We start from the raw sequence: 16,369 nt of genomic DNA, 5'->3' as shown, positions 1-16,369 counted from the left end.
TGCTATTTTTAAATTTCGAATGGACGAAGTCGCGAGCAACAGCTAGTGAACGAATAAAAATAGACTAAAAACTTATCAATCACAAAGAAAACAAACATTTAGTACTTTCCGCATTCTAAATATCTAATTTAAATTAATACCAGAAATTATGCAACGGACAGTTTGTTTGTAGCATTATTACAATATATTTTTCTAATTGTTTATTACGAGGTTTTATAATTACAATAACCTCTACCATGGCTCTGTTCATTGTAATTACTTTCGTTATTGAGAAGTACAACTGGCATTGAACTTTATTAACTTAGTTAAAAATCGATTGTACCAAAACATGTGGATTTTTTTTTATTATTATAGGATAAAATTTCCCTCTTCATTTTATTTTAAACTAGCTGTTCTCGTGCGATTTCATCAACATAAAATTATTTTATTGTATACATATGTCAAATTGTCAATTTCAAATGTCAAAATGACATGACATGATGACAACCTTGCTTCCTTGATGTTGGCAGCAACTTATGGTCTCTTTCCCACATTAGGGTTTTTATCCAAAATATTTACCCCTAAGTTTAATAGCGTTAAAATATAAAGCCTAAAGCGTGAAGCAAATGTAGGGCTTTTTATTAAAAAATGAATTATTCAAAAATATGCTGTAATCACTGTCATCTTAGGCAACAAAGAAGTGTGTGTTTACGCTTTATTATAATAGTATAGAGTATAGATTGTTACGTGAGTTTTTCTATTTAAGAATTAATTTTTTTATCCAAGGTTCGTCCCTAACGTATTTATTACAATGTATACAAAATATTATCAGATGTAGCAAAGATACAATAAAACCAGTTTCTTTAAAAAAGCCAAAATTATTAAGCGTTTATACAGTAACTAATTAGTTTTAATTATATCTAAATAATTATACAAAAGATTAGTAAAGCTGACGGTCTTTTATGTATAATTTCCTATGAAATCGCAGCATTTGCATATATGATAATAAAAACAACAAATCCATCGCACTTTTTACAACTACCTGGAGATAATTTAGACCTTTAGTTTAAGGTCATACGAATATTATAAAACAGACTTACAAAGGAAATATACCTTAGTCAATTTAAACTCGAAGCAGGATAAAGTAACAACAAAGATATACTTAGCAAGAAATTAAAATAATGAAAAGGATACTATTTGTAGTGTTTTGTCTTCAAGATTTATCGGCTACACTGGCGTTAGTACAAAAACAGAGAGTTCTAACATATTCTATTCCTGAAAATAGATCCCTCAAAAAGCTTCTGGGTTACAAAGAAGATACGTATCTTAATTTTACAGAACTAACGATTAAATACAACTATTATTGCGAAGAACATAGTGTAATTACTGAAGATGGTTATATTCTAACAGTGTTCCGAATTCCGTCCAAGTGTGAAAAAACTTCAAAACATCTGCCCGTTGTGTTAATGCATGGATTGTATGATAGTTCAGATGCTTGGATTTTGAGCGGTCCAAAAAATGGTCTGGCTTATATTCTTGCTGATAATTGTTACGACGTTTGGGTGCCTAATACCAGAGGGAACAGATATTCCAGAAAGCACGTTTTTTTGGATCCCGATAAAGATATGGAATACTGGAACTTTTCATTCGACGAGCTTGGAAATTTTGATGTTCCTGCAATTATTGACTACATACTTAATGTAACTGGTGAAATGAAACTATTCTATATTGGACATTCTCAAGGTACGACTAACTTTTTTATCATGGCATCATTACGACCGGAATATAACAGAAAGATCTATCTCTCAATTCAACTAGCACCAATTGCTTATTTTAAATATTTCAACAGCCCCATTTTGAAGGTTATTGCTGAATTTTCACCATTGCTAAAAACATACCTTGATACTCTTGGAGTCGGTGAGCTACTAGCAAGACGTCAACTTATACATATACTGATCGAATACATTTGTCAGATGACACCAGAGATTTGTGGCATTGCATTAGGCCTGACTACGGGTTTAGTAAAGAATACAATATCGTCAAATACACTTTCTGTTGTTTCTGGACATCTGCCTGTCGGTGTGTCAGCGAAAACATTAGCTCACTTTGGACAGCTCATATTATCAAAGAAATTTAATCGTTATGACGAAGGTAAAATTGGCAATATCAAAAGATATGGTACAGAAAAAACTCCGGAGTATAACGTTACAAGTATTACATCACCAGTGGTATTAATTTGCAGTCAGAATGACTGGGTGTCATCACTGAAAGATGCTAATGAACTGAGTTCAAGACTAGGAAACTTGGTAGAGACGTATGTTGTACCTAACAACTATTGGAGTCATAATAACCATTTATGGGACAAAAATGCACGTAAATTAGTATTTAAGAAAATACTCGATTATTTCGATAGATACAGAAACAAGAAGAGCTAAATACTTCAAAATTTATATTTTTTAGATTAGTGCTTCAAACCAAATATTATTTTATAAGTCAAAACTAATCATGTTATATTTATTTTTTTGTATATTTTCGAGTGGTGGAATGATATTATTGAATTAATAAAATAAATTTTTTTCGTTCGCTTTTTATTAAAAATAATCCTAGACTCTGAGTAATAATGATGATAACGAATGAAATATACATACATAATACCCGCAAATGCCTTAAGTGGTTTATCTAAACATATCGCAAAAACATCAATTGATTGTTTTTTCAATAGGAGTGATTTTATAAGCCTTTTTTATATCGAAGTAAAAACCCGTTTGATAAAGTTTTGCTAAAGTTAAATTCAAAGTCAAGGTAAAATCCTTCTAGAAACAAATTTTATCATCGATGTAAAAACTATAATTAGATATTATCATATATTCAAGCATCATACTTCATCCTGATATTATAAATTTGAATGTAGGCATGGATGGATATTTGTTAGAGTTTGTAGCCTAAACTGCTGAACGATTCCCGATGAAATTTGGCATAGATGTAAAGGATAGTCTGGAAGAACACATACGTTACTTTTTTTTCCACGCGAACGAAGTCGCGGCAAAAATTCATAAACAATCTTTATCTCGTTATCATCAACTGAACTGCCCTTGTCCCTACCAAGTGTCGACACAGAATACACTGCTCTTCCATAAATGTCTATCAGCTATATGAATTCACTTTCTTCTTAAGCATATCCTGTTTCACACATAAATATCCTCTTTATCTTTTTTTTTCTATTTTATCAAAAGGCATAGTAAAAATAACTATGTAAGTACTCTGTAAGGTGCATTCTTGTTGTCCTTGTATTAAATACAATGCACAATGGGTACTTTACTTCACTTGCTTTTGTTTAAATTTGCCTAAATGCAAATTCTTTACATCTCCAATCCGCAGCGCACTCATTGTATGCATTTTATTGGCATGTTCTTTTAATAATGCAGCGCACGTCCGGCCACTGTATTTCTCGAAGTCGTTTTCAAAATGCCTCTTTTAAAACAACTAAATAATATTAAAATGACTTCGTGTTTTACACAAAATCTTTAGTATACTCTTTTCTTTTCATTTCTTTTTAAGGTATTGATTAAGAAACCCCACTACGTTAGTCCTTTCAGATGCAAATAAAGCATACGATTCCAATCAGTTTGTTCTGTTACAGATTTATCTTTGCTATTTATAAATATAAGCCAAGGCGTTATCATGACTTTAGTGTTGTATGATTGCATCTAATAATGTTACCTATGCTCTCGTACAGGCCAAGGAGTCATGTTGAAACATAGTTTATATCTTAGAGCAATTAGTGTCCATATTTAAATTTATGTCAGTTAAGACACGTGATCTTCTATTGTTCGCACAAGGAGCTTAAAATTGCAGTAAAAATTATTAATAGAAATTATACAAATAAAAAAAAACTATTTAATGTAATCATTTCAAATATGGTAATGGTTACGATGAATAATCAAGTTGTGTAAAATCAGAGATCTTTAACTTTAGACCTGATCTGAATTATCAAATTCGTAATTAATTAAATGTCACACGAACATGTTTGATTGGCTAACGGCGTCTGGCAACACAAACTGAATAGAATTAATATCTCACCTTTATGAATTTTTAAACGGTTATTTTTAAATATTAATATGCTGTTCAAGGTTCTCCACATTGTACCACGTTTGGGTATTGATATAAAAGGCGTTGAGCGTATTTTATTGTGATTCCGTTACAAATACATATATTTAAATTAATAATGTATTTCGCTGGCTAATATGGTTTCGGTGCGTTTTGATGCGTTTGTATTCGGTATTGTAGGCGAACTGAAATAAAATAAATTCCTAAAAGCTCAAGAGTCACGAACAAATTTTATGAATCATAAATTCTTTTCTTCTGATTTTGCTACCAGACGTCCATCATAAGTTGGACATTTAGTTGTGCTTGCTTAGAGCGCGCACACCTTTGACTAAGCTATCGAACAACTGTTTAGTCGCGCTTGGATTCCTATAAGCTTATATGAAGGCTACTTGATTTTAGTTGTGCAAGTAAACAGTTGAAATGGCTGCGACGCAATCGACAATCGCCCAACAGTTTTGCGATACTTCTAATTAAAATTTCAGGAAGTGTTTTTCCAAAAGATTTAGCATAACTAGAGTATATAAATGTTGGCTCGACCGTGGAAACCTGTTTATAGCTTCGTTGTCCCACTGACCTATAACTAGGATATGTGTGGTCGTTTTTTCATGCCATTTAAACGATAGCACCGGTTGACCTTTATCTTTTAGCCTGGTTTTTGATCCTTAAAATACTTTTTAATTATATATTCCATCATGATAAAATACCAGTAAATTTAAATATACAACTACATGATAAGATTTTTTAAGAAGTATTAGAAATTGATATTTCTTCAATAGTTTTAAAATACAATTCCTAACAATGGTATCGAATTACATTAATGCATGTTTTAACATCAACTTATAGGTTTAGATTTCTTAACCTAGTTAAAAATATTTAGGAAAAAAAATTAAAACCACTCCAAAACGTACCTACTCCGCGTAGTATATAGCATTGTGGTGTTATATCGTAGTCAAATATTAACCCACTGTACGTCTTCCTTATACAGGGTGTCCGAGTTACAGCGACACACAAACAGAGACCTACATCGTGTCCCAATGGGTAAAAATGTCATAGTTATATCAGAGCAGTGTAACGGAAGTGGTGTGTGCGTCGCCTAACAATATCGTCCATTGCCCACCGCCTATTGACCTCACAACAATTATTCTAATTTCACACGAAGGCAGTAAATGGTGCAGTACTGCTATTGTTTGAAAGAATATTTACTGTAATAAGACTCGATTGTTTTGTCACACTCGTCTACCTTTATTTGTCCTCGTGTGAAACTAGCATTACACTTGACCTCGCAACGGTGCTTTTAGTCTAATTGAGTACGAACAGGTACAACAAGGTGATCATGAGTCGATTCATTTATTTTCAAGTTGTTTTTATTTAATACTAGCAAGTCGCGTGCGGCTTCATCCGCATGAAATTATAAATTTATTGTTTGCATTTGTCAAATTCTCCATTGCACATGTCAAAATACCTTACTATGGCAATCTTGCTTTTTGATGTTGGCAGCAACTTATGGTCTCTTTCCCACATTAGGGTTTTTATCCAAAATATTTACCCCCTAAGTTTAAGGCGTGAAAATATGTAGCCTAAAGCGTGATGTAGGTGTCGGACTTTTTATTAAAAATAGGATTATTCAAAAATATGCTGTAATTGCTGACATCTTAGGCAACAAAGAAGTGTGTGTTTACGTTTTATTATAATAGTATTGATTCTATGCTCTTTAGCATTAAAAATACTTCGATTCTACAGTGAAAGACAGAGATCATCTGCATTAGCTTTTTTAGTCTCAAATGTTTTCGGCGTTATTATCTAAGTGTAAAACCTACTGTTGTGTTCATTCCCATACAAATCTTACTAATATTATAAATGCGAAAGTTTACATGGATGGATGTTTGTTTAAGTTTGTAGTCTAAACTGCTGAACGGATCTCGATGAAATTTGGAATGGATGTAGAGGAAAGTCTAGAAGAACACATAGGCTACTTAATTTTGTTTTTATTTTTAATTCCGCGCGGACGGAGTCGCAGGCGAAAGCTAGTGTTAAAATAATCCATGAAATTAATTAAAAGAACGCTGTTTTTCATACTATGCTAGTGTCATTACAACAAACATATAATAATATAATTGTTAAGGAAATAATATGAAGGTGTAAAACTGATTTTATAGCTGCATAATCACTTACTTCAGTCTAACTCTTTGTTACAAGTTACGTCTATACTTATTCAATGAGTGCCAACTTGAATAAGAATACATAGTACTGTCGCGATCTTTCAATCTTATGTCACTTGAGAATTTTCAACTATTGCCAATTGCCGTAAAGAAGTTTTCCAACATTTGCTCATCAGTTGGTAAATTTATCAAGAAAACTACTAAGTAATATCTTATTCAGATACTTTGAACATATTAATCGAGTTGTATTGATAAGTATTTTTTATATAGCAGTATTTACATGTGGCGACCTTCCATAAAGTAAAGGGCAACATACTTTAAAATTATCGTAGGCAATACTTAAATGTGCTCAAGTCGTATTAATTATGCCTTTATTGTATGGAAAGGAAAGTGTAAAGCAAAAATCAGTCTTATATTTAAATGGTTTACAAGTAATATCGCAAAGTTATGTAGTTTTCGAGTAAACAGAGGATATAGATGCAAAGCAACTTGTTAGAAAACGTTTAATATGAACGAGATTATGCCAATTCTAGCAGCACCAGTCGCAAAGTGAAATGCCTAGCGAATGCAACGAAAATTACCGCTTTCACCTACACCTGGTCAGATGCGAGCCGCTTGTACATATAATCTTAACTGTTACATTGATAAACCATCTTATATATGCAATTGTATGGGACATTACTTTGTAACAATAGTTTATATGGACATTGACATCAACGCGATATCAAAGATATTAAAAAATTCACGGATCACCCCGATGTTCTCACTGCTCGTTTTACCTCTAAAAATCTCACGAAGTCAATTAATTTGTTTTACAATTCGTAGGAGTCTATCGAAAACAACAATATAAATGATGCCCGTAACCCAGAATGGTAGACAGAGACCATCTCTACCAGAACCTCCACTGGACCCTATCAACACGTCTCTCGCATCTTCTACTTCTGTATAACAGTTTTACTATAACAAAAACTAAAATCTGCTGCAATTGCAGTCAATTATTGTTGATAAGTAATGCCAAGAGTATATGTCAAAACAAGTACCTTGTCAATTGTCAATAAATAATTTTACTTTTACCTTTTAAGTTTAACGTTGCCTTGCATTTTCTATAAAAAAGCTAGTTTACTCTCTATCGTTATGATCGATTAAATGGCCATCGAGAATGCATCTGGTAATTAATGACTGGTGGCGTTGAGGAGAAATTTACATCGCGTGTCATCCCATTACCGACACAATGGAGCCGTAACGTCTAAACAATTACACAATTCTCACTTTACAATGCTAATACTGTACATAACAATTGCCTTTTTAATTACAATAATTATTTTGACAAAGAGTTTTAACAAAGAGGAACATTGAAAAACTATTTTGCTAATAATTACAGGGTATATATTGCTATTACACATTTTAAAAATGTTTAACAACGTGTCACTATAAGAAGTTATAATTTTTCCAAACAACTTGCATATTTTTCTTATAGCTAAGAACTTGAACAACACAATTATGTACCTCAGTATCAATAGAAGATACAGGAATCTTTTTCAAGGTCGAGTTTTGTTAATGAATACAAAAAAAAAATAAAAGGCTATTTTCAACGTTTCTAAAAATTGACTTCCGGCTACATAAGACTATGTATGCTTTGTATTTACGCAGCTGCATAATTCACTTTCACGTGTCTCGAGAATTTAAATAAAAAACTCATAATTATTCTTTGAACGTTTCAATCCGCGACGATACTGCACCGATTGTGTGTTGATCGCAATTTTATCGACAAATTTCTTACAAGTTAAGAAATCATACGCTTATTCATACCAAAAGTCTTATCCGCATTTGCCACAATGTTCATAATCACGACAAAAATTAATATCGGACATGACTGACTGACGCATTCCCGCAATTTTGGACACCTCCTCTATCTTTGTGTGCCTCGGACTCACTATCGTGTCTCGCTACCTTTACTAAATAAATTTAGAAGAATTCTTTAAATTAAACTTTGAATACATTGCTTGTGTAATATCCTAATAATCTTGTTGTAATGTATGCGTATATGTTTATCTAGTTTGAGACAATAGTGATTGTCAGTGGCGTGATATACGCATTCTTGCATATCGTGTCGCCTCATATTGGCAGTCCGACTTGTTTTGACCAATTCCGACTCTCTCCTGTAAATAAAGTATTTACGTAAAAGTTACGTGCTTAGAATTTGACAACATCGTATTTATGCAAGAATTTGAAAGAAAAAGCTTCCTCTCCGGATTGCAATGAATAAGTATTAAATTGAATAAAGAATTCAAATCTTAAAAAAATAATAAAAGAACATCTATTCAAATTACTTGATGGACATTGGTCATCGAACGGCTGCCAAATCAAAATTATTTACTTTGCTTTTATCTTTTGTTATGATATTTCCCAAAACTAGCAAGTCCAAGAAAGACTGAATTGACCGGTACACTTCTAAGGCAGAAGCAATAGGCTACATGCTGTTACAGACTTTATTACGAGTGTCACAGAGTTTTGTATCCCATATATTAAACGAACCAATTGGTGAACTTCGTTCTCATATTGTATTTCAGTAATTTTAAATATATTTATGTATCTGTCTTGGCAATTGCATGTTCATACACACTCGTCACAGTTTATTTAGCAACTTCTATTAAATATTTATGACATAATCGAGTCAAGAGGTTGCAAAATATCTCGTCTAAAAACGAAGAAGCTGTAATCTTGGCAAATGTTATCACTATATTGAATAATCAGAAACCAGCTTTGAATTCCACAAGTTAGTATGGAATATGCCGCGGACGGTTGGGTTGGCAAATATTATGCAACCACCGATGTATTGGGATTCCGAATGGTGAACCGTTCATACGACATAACCAATGCGCCGATAGCATCTAATCCACGGAACCTCTAGGAAAGTTTTTTTTTAAAACAAAAACCTAACATAAAACCTCACGACACGTTAACGATGCGACATATTATGATCAATACAATAAATTAAAAAGAATATACGGTAGGACTACATTTGCTGAAATTTAATTTATTATATACGAATTGTAAAGTGAAGACATTCTCAATCATGGTCATCGTGCATAATTTTAGTTGTTTAATATTAAAATGCTTCTAGTTCTTGCCAAATCCGAAGTGACTTTTGATCTGTCGGCATATAGTTATCCGTGACATTTTGAAACGAGGATGTGTGGCAGAAAGTCGTAAGATCTAAATACATGTTATTCTAGTCGCCAAAATGTGAGAGGTCACCGACCGTATGGAGCAGACCAACGCGGGTAAATACGACCCGCAGCTAAAAGTACGTTTGTGCAGTGTCCCCGCAACTTAACACGGCCTTACATAACTAACGCAACGTGTGAACATTAGAGCTTCATACTTTTTTATTTCGAAATTGTTGACGGATACATTCAGCACGGCCGAGTTAAATTTAGGATGTACACTAACCGGGACAATATTTAAGTAATCTGCGTAAGAAACATATTTCATACTAGGTAATACTCGTAGTTATGCTAGGTAGGTGTTCGTTGGAAGGTATTTCCTAAACGGATTAACGGATCTGGATGAAATTTGGTATAGATGTAGAGCATAATCTGTAAGATTTCTTAGACTAATAATTGAGTTTTTTTCAATTAAGACGGAGTCGCGAGCAACACCCAGTTAGAAGATAATTTTATTAATTACCTAAAATTATAAATAATGTAAAACTTTCACATTGTTTGCTTGTGCTCAAATTACCGGGTAAGTTATATTGGTAATAAATTGTGGTGCTAATTTAAGGATGTATTTATGTGTAAAGTCTAAAGAAGTACGGTTTCTGTAGAGTTATTGTTTGAATTGTAAGAACAAGTCTCAAATACCTCAAGATTTATTGTTTTACCCTGCCATATGTTAATGTTTTCAAAACGGTTAACTTTGGATGTTCTTGTAAATATAACGGATTCTGTTACTTTGTCTGCTACTTCATACGTTTAAAAAATATTTAAGTGACGCAAAATTTATTGATAAATTGTTATATAACCGCTACCAAAGACTGTGCGAGTGTATCAGTTCGTTTTAACGTTCCCGTACTGCCTACCAAATTGGTGCAGTTGGCATAGCGCAGTAAAGAAATGATGTAATAATGTAGCGTATCTTCGATTTAAATCGTGAAGGATTTTCTATTTGTCTTTAAAAGACTCCGTTGTATAAAAACACCAATAACTGTATCGGTTTCGGTTATGTGTTTCGTTTGCAATTCGTCACTCCAAAACTGACAATGCGGTTTGACAATACTGTGTCAATTGTCACGGCCCCCGTGTCGTCTGAAGTGTTCAGTGAAACAAATGCATTCGGGTGCTTCGTCGGCCGAGAAAGCTCCGCCGTTGGCATGCTAAAAAGGCTTTTACGCAACGCATCCGTGCTGCGTCATTGCGTCACATCATAGGGAACATCCCAGATTAATGTCGTAATACAGACACGGCATGCATTCCGCTAAAATCAAACACTCTCTGATTAGATGTACTCTGTAGTAAACATTTTATTACATTACACTTCTTAACACCCACTTTGAGAAGTATCCCATTAGATTGCCAAATACTTTTTGCGTTATCATAATTTACCTATTGATTTATTTCATTTTTACACTTAAAAATAGTTATGTATTTTATAATTATTTAAATTCCCATTTGAATTTCTTTATTATACCTAGGTTAAAGATATTACAAATGATCTAGTTCAGTCTTAAACTTGAAATTGTTACGTATCGGTGAATGGTAATAAAATACGCAGATTTAAAATTAACACAACATATTTGAACACACACTCAAGCACAGCGTTAGGCTTAGGTTACGGTCTGTAAACTTAAGGTCGTATTCAAGTCGACCTTTGGACTGTCGTCAGGAACAATCTTTTACCACATTAATTTACATAGTATCTACGGAAATTTTATTTATAATATCTAAGGATTTCTAGTCCACGAGCCAAATATTACTAGAAAACTATTGGAGTAATTTGAATGATATCTTAAAGGATAAATAGTCATATTACTCAATGTAACTATGCAATTTTTTTCACATTCCATAAGGTGGCTAACGAGCAAGCTGCCACCTGAATACGCGAAAATGACTAAGTGATTGCTGCCCATAGACATTTGCAATAGCGGATGCGTTGCCTACCCATAATCGACGGAGAAAGAAACGCACATAAAGAAGATATATATATTCTTATGCGTCTGCTCCAGCGTCAAGTTCACGTTCCCTTCCCATCTTTTTCTTATAAGAAAAAGTGTTGGAAGGAAAAGAAAAATAAGTATCGACACAAGTTATTGTAAATTCTTTGCGATAACATGCTGTCAAACTTAGGCACGTTAACTAATCTCTGGGTTAGAATAAACACATTATGATAAATAAATTTTAAATCTGTCTCCAACCAACGCCGATGACTAAAGGATCCTTGAGAGATGGATGCAAGTACCGCATACATTATTAGCATACCAGAGGCGGCACATATCATTTCACAACACCCGAAACCCTGCATACGATTAACACGCTTATTTCAAGGTACTTACAGTGACATTCGCATGCATCGAACTATGAAATATAGCTGTGACCTGTTTGCAGATTTTCTGTGATATTGCATAGATGCCGCCATTGTTGTACTGAACAATGCGAACTTTCTGTAAGTTAAATTACCTCTACGCCCTTGTGAACTCCTCCGTTGGATTACGTTATTGATGTTACGTAAAGTTATTAATTACATCAGAGAGAATTATTCAATTAAAGCCAAGTGATTAAGCTGAAATTAGGATATTTTTTCCTCTATTACAAGTTATATATCCGTCATTTAACCTTTCTTATCCAATATGTCAGTAGTTTCTTCCTCTATGATAAGGTTAACGAGAATCAAATGTACTTGTTTTCCGTTTTAACCTTTTAAGTATCACGCCTGTATTTTATTATGAAATAGAAGTATGTGCATCGCGGAAAAAGATTTTAAATTATATTAAGTTATTCTGAATAGGCAATGTACATATAATTAATATCATAATCAACAATAGAACCAAATTAAATCACTAATGCACGCCTTTGTCATGCGTCGTATTACTCAAGTCTGATAAATATTTAAATGAATCCATGTCATAAAGTCAATTAAACTATAACAGGGGTAATGTTGCTCTAGTAATGACGCATCGAGCCTTTTAAGTGGCCCGGTCATTTAATATCTAGGCATGAGTACAAGAGTGGAGGATAATCAGGGCGTAGAGGCCGGCCTTGGCTTCTACAAGGAAGCCGCTCGACCGGGTAATCGTGTGCCGTTATTAGAGCATTACGCACATATCTTACTTGGTTTTACTATTATAACTAGTTTTATAGGAACCAACAAACACGCAGAAGAAATGTGCATATTAAAATGGACAAAGTACGATAGGAGTACAAGGAAGAATGACTTAAGATGGGTTGCGTGAATGATGATAGAATGTCTAATTTAAAAATTGTTTGGTTAAATTATTTTGTCTCTTTCAGTCCTGGTGTAAGCAACATCTCACATTTAAGTACTCGCACTGAAGTCGAGATCTTTGTTGAATAAACAAATTGACAGGCGTTAAAGACTGTACCAATTTACCGTTACATTTTTGTTACGGTAACGAGATGTGAAAATCTATTCGACACGCGTGTAAATAGTTTTTCTTTTTTAATTCATTAAGAAATTCAGCGACAGTATCAATTAGTGCCACCTATTTTTTACTACGAACGTTCCCAAATGATTCCATTGAAATATTCAAATAATATGCGTCTAGACGTTGCATATCTGTGTCAAGAGTCATTGCACTTGGACTCCTTTTGAATATTAAATATCAGGGGATCTTTAAACCCTGACCAAAGAACCTATATCTATAGTTGAACAAAGATATGCACTTTATTTTTATTCTTCATTTTTATAATGGCTTGCGGGCTTATGCTTAAATAGCCCTGGTATATGAAGTGTCCATTTGCTTGGACAACGCTGCGTTGTTAGGTCATCGTGTTGACATTTTGTTATTAATTAACCCTGTACAACAAGATGTTTATGTATTTTTTGGTGATTAAATCAAAGTCAATGTCGCAAACATGTTATTTAGTTAAGATTTATTGTTTCCGCTTCTTATTTACATGCCCCCAAAACTCAACATTTAGATGTAAATGTATCGGATATATTTAGGTCTTTTAGTTCCTGTCCCACCACTGGCTAATAAAGGCACAGATAGCTTTAAAATGACGTCACTGTCACATAAGGTAACAAAATCCTATAGTTTCATCACATATTTTAGTCGTTGGATTGTCAGGCAATTTACAATTTGGTGGGACAGGCCCTAGAAGTCCAGCAAAGCAAGGTTTTTATGAAATACTTTACCGCGACTCTATTTAATTTTAATTTACAAATATGAGGAGCTGAGTTCTTGAGATCTTATTCCAATCTTTCAAAATTAACATATCTACTACTTCTTTATAATAATGATATAGTAATTTACAATTAAATTGTCATGATGCATTCACATCTGAATAATCGCTTCCAATAAGGAAGTACAGTTATTGAAATTTCCAATAAGTGAAATAAAAGATCCAACCGCAAGAAGTGTAGAAAAATTAAATGTTTATGCACCCAACGAGAATGCGGACTTACTTTTAATTATATCCTTGCAATATATAAAATTGTATTTTTTATAAAATAAAAAACATGTATTCATGACTATTACACATTAAAAAATCAACAACAATTAATTCTTATAAAAATTAAAAACTGCAGTCACGGATGACAAAGACTAGGTAATGTGTAGATATGCCACTAAATTAACTAGTGGTAAAATTTGTAGAAGTCCACATATGTTACGTGGCACAACAATTAGTTTTTTTCATAAAATTGCAATATTACGTAGTCTTTAGAAATGTGCGTTTTTAATAAAAATACATAACTTTCCTGCATATTACGCCCATTACCATTTTTATCGATGAACAATTATAATCGAATACCAAAACGTCTTCGATGCACTGACATAAAATTATACAGCAATACCGTAAACAACATGAAGAGTAATAAAGCACTTGATCTCTTGTACATGTCCAAAAAAATAATTTAGTGTAACCTTAAACATCCGATAAGATTAATTTTACGATCTGACTGACCTCGTAGGTACAGCATCCTGAGTGTAATGGTCAAAGAATTCCTTAACGGCACTCCCTTGTTGGTCATTGATTTACAAACCATAGATTAATCCGGTTCTTAATTACATATCGAAATAAAAACATATATGACCATTATCATACTTCATACTCATAGTAAGATTATAAATGCGATAGTTTAGATGGATGGATAGAGTTTGTAGCCCTAAACGACTGAACGAAATCAATGAAATTTTTTATAAATCTAGAGGATAGTCTGGAAGAACACATAGGCTACTTACCTTTGTTTTTTTAATTCCACGTCGACGGGGTCCCTGGCGAAAACTAGTGTATAATAATCTTTCTCGAATTTGAGCATGCTCTACGTAATTGAAAACAAATAAATCTTCATATCTTCTCATTAAATTGTTAACGTAGATTTATAACCTAAAAACACGTAGTGCGGATCACAAATGTAGGGCGAAAGAAAGCCCTCAGGAAACATTTTGTAAGGATAAATTACCTCAGGCATTGATTCAAGGATTGCGTGAAAGTTGATATTATCAAGAAGGGAGTGGTGACTGAGATGACGGATGATAGAGTTATTTGAAGGACGAAAACTCGGTCCGACCCTTCAGGAGTAGGATAGGATAGGAGATGATGATTAAACTTGTATAAAACTCTCCATTTCTAGGTTAAAAATCTATGTCCTCTGACTCTATGTGTTTATTTAAAACAGTAGCTACTCATTTGGTAACAGTATTAGAATACGACCCTACTAAATAATAATTATATTCGTTTAAATTTAAATGTATAAAGAAATATGCAAAAAAAGAACTTGAGAAATCATCTTATGGTTAAACACGTAAATCTAGATCACGGAAAACGACCCAGGAAACATTACACAGCATAGAGCTTGACTTAGTCATAAATGGAAATATGTTCATAATACATGTTTCGTAAAAAAAACACTTTGTTACTTACACTCGACCTTCTTCTCTCAGTTGCATTCTTAACACAATAACTTAAAATGTCAGATTATTCACACAATTTTCATGATAAGTCGAATTCAATATGCATCGGGCTCATCGAACTTCCTAGTTATTTAATTTATAATAAATTTAGCCTTAGTTTTTTACGTAGTGTTTTCCCAGGCGCTTGAACTCTGTACGGTCATAGGAAACGACTTGGAAAGCTGTCTCGGACGTTCTTGTAAGGTTAGAGTTACTCTTTGCTAATTATTTCCTTACTTATTGTTTAGTGTTTGGATACAATTCGTTAATTTATCTTATAATTGATTTAAAAATATGTTGATTATTAAATTCTATTTGTACTACTACTATTGTTCCTTCATTATTTTAAGTTTTAATTTTTGATCCAATATGATGCTTGCGTAGTCGATTTCTCTCTTGCCGAACTTTCAACACTTCTTCACTATTAAATCTAAAAGTTTCAATTTCTTTTCTTGCATGCTGTTAGAAATCAACGAATAAACATAAATCTAAAGTAAATTATATTATTTAAACAGACTAACAGCATATCTGTTAACATTTAGCTAACGTCTAAACAGCATAAGTTGCAGTTCCTATGCGCACGAAGAACATTCAATTCAGGATGTCATACAATTTGCATACGAAAAAGTTGAATGTATTCCGGGAACACATTGAGCTGGTACGCGTAATATCGTCAAAGGAATACTGAGTATTAAAATAACAGGTCCTGTGAAGCCGTGGGTTTTCACTGTGGAAACATCGGCACTGATACAAGTTGATATGTCTGTTTTCTTAAAAAGAATAAAAGGGACAACAATAAATAACATCTTATTTCATAGTACAAACCAACAGGAATATACAGAAGCTGTTTTACTGTCAAAGTATGTCTTTTTTTGTTGTTATGTTTGTTACTATCCATCTTTTAATCGGTTTAACGTATCTAGAAGAATTTTAGCACAGATGGAGAACATAGTCTTTAAGAACACATATGCTATTAAATTTTTAACGC

At 33.1% G+C, this 16,369-nt stretch overlaps 1 protein-coding gene across 1 annotated transcript; it reads left to right on the top strand.

The window, feature by feature from the left end:
- Positions 1-1,445: 1,445 nt before the first annotated feature.
- Positions 1,446-2,414, top strand: LOC106107783 (lipase 1-like). Its single transcript, XM_013288787.1, has one exon. It carries the CDS (start codon positions 1,446-1,448, stop codon positions 2,412-2,414), a length of 969 nt encoding a protein of 322 aa, XP_013144241.1.
- Positions 2,415-16,369: the final 13,955 nt, after the last annotated feature.

This window comes from Papilio polytes, unplaced genomic scaffold (genome assembly GCF_000836215.1).
Source record: "Papilio polytes unplaced genomic scaffold, Ppol_1.0 DF821845.1, whole genome shotgun sequence".
Taxonomy (NCBI): domain Eukaryota; kingdom Metazoa; phylum Arthropoda; class Insecta; order Lepidoptera; family Papilionidae; genus Papilio; species Papilio polytes.
Note: the sequence above shows the minus strand (reverse complement) of the source record. Positions and strands in the feature narration are given on the sequence as shown.